Source organism: Erithacus rubecula (genome assembly GCF_903797595.1).
Source record: "Erithacus rubecula genome assembly, chromosome: 2".
NCBI lineage: Eukaryota > Metazoa > Chordata > Aves > Passeriformes > Muscicapidae > Erithacus > Erithacus rubecula.
Genome location: NC_136685.1, coordinates 108,595,229 through 108,598,371, shown reverse-complemented (window position 1 = coordinate 108,598,371; position 3,143 = coordinate 108,595,229). Strand labels below are relative to the sequence as shown.

General features: G+C 64.4%; 1 protein-coding gene across 1 annotated transcript; it reads right to left on the bottom strand.

Annotated features, from left to right (window-relative positions):
* Window positions 1-1,665: 1,665 nt before the first annotated feature.
* On the bottom strand, window positions 1,666-2,869 carry NKX2-4 (NK2 homeobox 4; the record flags this gene model as incomplete). The annotated part of the gene is made up of 2 exons (XM_079298261.1): window positions 1,666-2,378; window positions 2,500-2,869. 2 exons carry the CDS (start codon window positions 2,867-2,869, stop codon window positions 1,666-1,668), a joined length of 1,083 nt encoding a protein of 360 aa, XP_079154387.1.
* Window positions 2,870-3,143: the final 274 nt, after the last annotated feature.

Genomic DNA, 3,143 nt, shown 5'->3' with positions numbered 1-3,143 from the left:
GCTGTGGCGTGTGGTTGATTTCCCTCCTTTTACCTGCGTGCACACTTTCCTGTTGATTTATTAGAAAATAATTCCACCCAGCCTCTAGTGTTTAAAAACCTTGGTTTAATTTAATTTAAAAAAAGAAAAAAAAAAAAAATGAGGAGAGCATCCAGTTCAGCTTTCCCTTTGGACTTTTCCATTAAATCCAGGTATTGTGTAAATCAGTGGAGTTCCCAGCCCCAATTCCTTGGTGCTCCCTTCTTTCCAAACATCCAGCTGTTAATCACCAGCAACACGGGGCAAAGCCCAGAGAGCCCCAGTGTAGCCTTGGAAGGAAGAAATCACCAACCTGGATTCATTATTTTCAAGTGATGGAGGGTGGAGCAGAATCCTTCATTGTGATGGGAAAAAACTGGGGGCTCCAAAAGAGCCATTTTGCTTTTCCAGCAGGACAAAAGCAGCTCTGAGGGTGAGTTTTTTGTGGGAATGGGCTGGAGGAAGGAGCAGGGTGGTTCAATATGTTCCAAAGGCGGATGGATGTGGGTGCTGGTGGCTTTGTCCCTCACCCACATTTTTTTGGGGGCACAAAAACAAGGTTGGGTAAACGTTCTGGGGGGCTGCTGTGGGAAAGGATCATCTCTTTGCCCAGCCCTTCACCTCAGTGTGATCCTGAGTGGAGCAATGCTCCTTTGCTTGGCTCTGGTTGGGATGCTGGGGGACCTGGGACAGCATCCCTGTGATGCTCCTCAGTCTATAATTATTTTTTTCCCTGACATATCCCCTTGCATTTAACAGAATTTAAGGGGGAAACCACTCAGCAGGCTGCACCCCAGACACTCCCACGGGAGCCAGAAGGGAGAAATTCTCCTTTATGGGAAGGGGAGGGAGCCGAGGTGGCACCTGCCGGGAGGGGAAGGGAAGGGGGTCTCTTCTCTTCCCAGCAGAACTGTGGAGATCCCCTTCCCCTCCAGGCTCCTTCATGGGAAGGGGTTCTGGGAGCGGGTCCGTGTTCTCGCAGAGGCCAAAATCCCGATTTTTCCACCTCAGAATCGTTCCTTCGTGGCACGGCCGGGAGTGGAGCGGGGTGGGGGAGCACGGAATGAAATCCTTAGCAGCCGAGAGGGAGGCAGGAAAAAGGGGATTTTGAGGTCGTCCTTCAGTCCGTACACCGAGAACGAAGCAGCCGACTCGTGAGAACAAGGCTTCCTTTTATTGTTTGCAAATAAAATTAAAATTAAAAATAAAAAAAAAAAAAAAAAAAAAAAAAAAAAAAAAACGCCGGAGCGCTGCCCGAGGCGCGTTTCCCGACGTGCGGGAGGGATTTCCTCGGGATGAATAAACCCCGATGCCCGCGGGAAGCGGGGTCCAGCCCCGGGAATGCCCGGGCTCTCCTCCGCCAGCCCCGTCCAGGATTTTGGAATAACGACAACGAGAAAAACGGGGCTTTGCCCTGAAATCCCAGCGCTCCCGGCTCCCACCGAGCCGCGGCTCAGGTTACCTCGGTGGGGATAAGAGCGGAGCGAGAGGAGATGGGGCTCACGGGGTTTATTTATTGTGGCCCGGGAGCCCCGAGCCGCCCCCGCCCCGTCGGGAGGACGCGCACCGACCCTCGCACACATCCACACTCACCCATTCGCCCACCCTCGCGGCCGTCGGGGCCGCTCGTCCGAAAACCGCAGAGACTTAAAAACGAACCCGAGGGGAGCGGGGCTGTCGGGGAGGGACACACGCACCGATTACCACGTCCTGCCGTAGAGCAGGTTGGGGCTGACCATGCCGCCGTTGTAATCGACGGCGGCCGAGTCCAGGGGGGCCAGGGGGGGCCACGGGGCCGTGCAGAGCCGGCGGGCTGGGCGACAGCTCCTCCAGGTCTGCCGCCTGCCCCAGCGAGCCGGGGTGCGGGTGCGCGGCGGGCGCGGCGGCGGCGGGGGCCGCGGGGCCGGGGGTGCCGCTGCCCGGCGGCGGGCAGGGCTTGCCGTCCTTCACCAGCACCGGCACGGCCACGCGGCGAGGCGAGGGCTGCTGGCACATGCCACCGCCGCCACCGCCGCCACCGCTGCCGCCGCCGCCGCCGTCGGGGTGCAGCTGCTGCGCGGCCGCCTTGTCCTTGGCCTGGCGCTTCATCTTGTAGCGGTGGTTCTGGAACCAGATCTTCACCTGCGTGGGGGTCAGGTGGATGAGGCTGGCCAGGTGCTCCCGCTCCGGAGCCGACAGGTATTTCTGCTGCTTGAAGCGCCGCTCCAGCTCGTAGACCTGCGCCTGCGAGAAGAGCACCCTCCTCTTCCTCCGCGGCGCGGCGTGCAGCGGCACCATGGCCTTGGCGCCCTCGGCGATGCCGCTCAGGCCGCCCATGCCGGCCACGTTCATCCCCGCCGACGGCCCCATGAACCTGGAGACTGAGCGGCACCGGCGGCTCAGCGCCGGCCGCCCCGTCGGGGCCGCGGCTCGCCCCGCTCCCGGCCGCCCCTTCCTCCTCCTCCTCCTCCTCCTCCGCCGCGCCCCCGCGCCCGCACTTACTGCTGGAGTAGCGGGGGTCGCCGCCGGGCCCGTACCAGCCGCCGCCCGCCGCCGCGCCGCCCCGCATCCCCTCGGGGTAGGCGGGCAGCTCGCCCACGTTGCCCAGCCCGCCGTTGCAGTAGCCCCCGACGGCGCCGTGCGGGAACTGCGAGACGCCGTGGGACATGTGGTAGGCGGCCGCGCCCGCCGGGACGTGCTGCGGGACGGCGGCGGCGGCGGCGGCGGCGGCGGCGGGGGGCACGGGCGCCTGGCGGTACGGCCCGAGCCCGCCCGCCCCGTCCATGCCGCCGAACTTCTTGTAGCTCTCCTCCATCGGGCTGAGGATGTCGGTGACCGAGAAGGGCGTCGTGTGCTTGGGGCTCAGCGACATGACGGGGCGGGCCGGGCCGGGCGCTGCCGCCGGCACCGGCGAGCCGTCCGCGGCGGCGGCCACCAGCCCCGGGGCGCCGGTAGCTCGCCGGTTCTTTTAGCCCGGCGCCGGGTTTACGCCAGACGCGGGGGGGCGGAGCGGCGGCGGGCGGCCCCGGCCCCTCCCCGCCTCCCGGCCCCGGCCCCCTCCTCCCGACCATTGTCCTGCGCCCGCCCGACGGCTCTTAAGCCCGGCCACCCCGGGGCAGCGCCGGAGCGGCTCCGAGCGGCCCCGG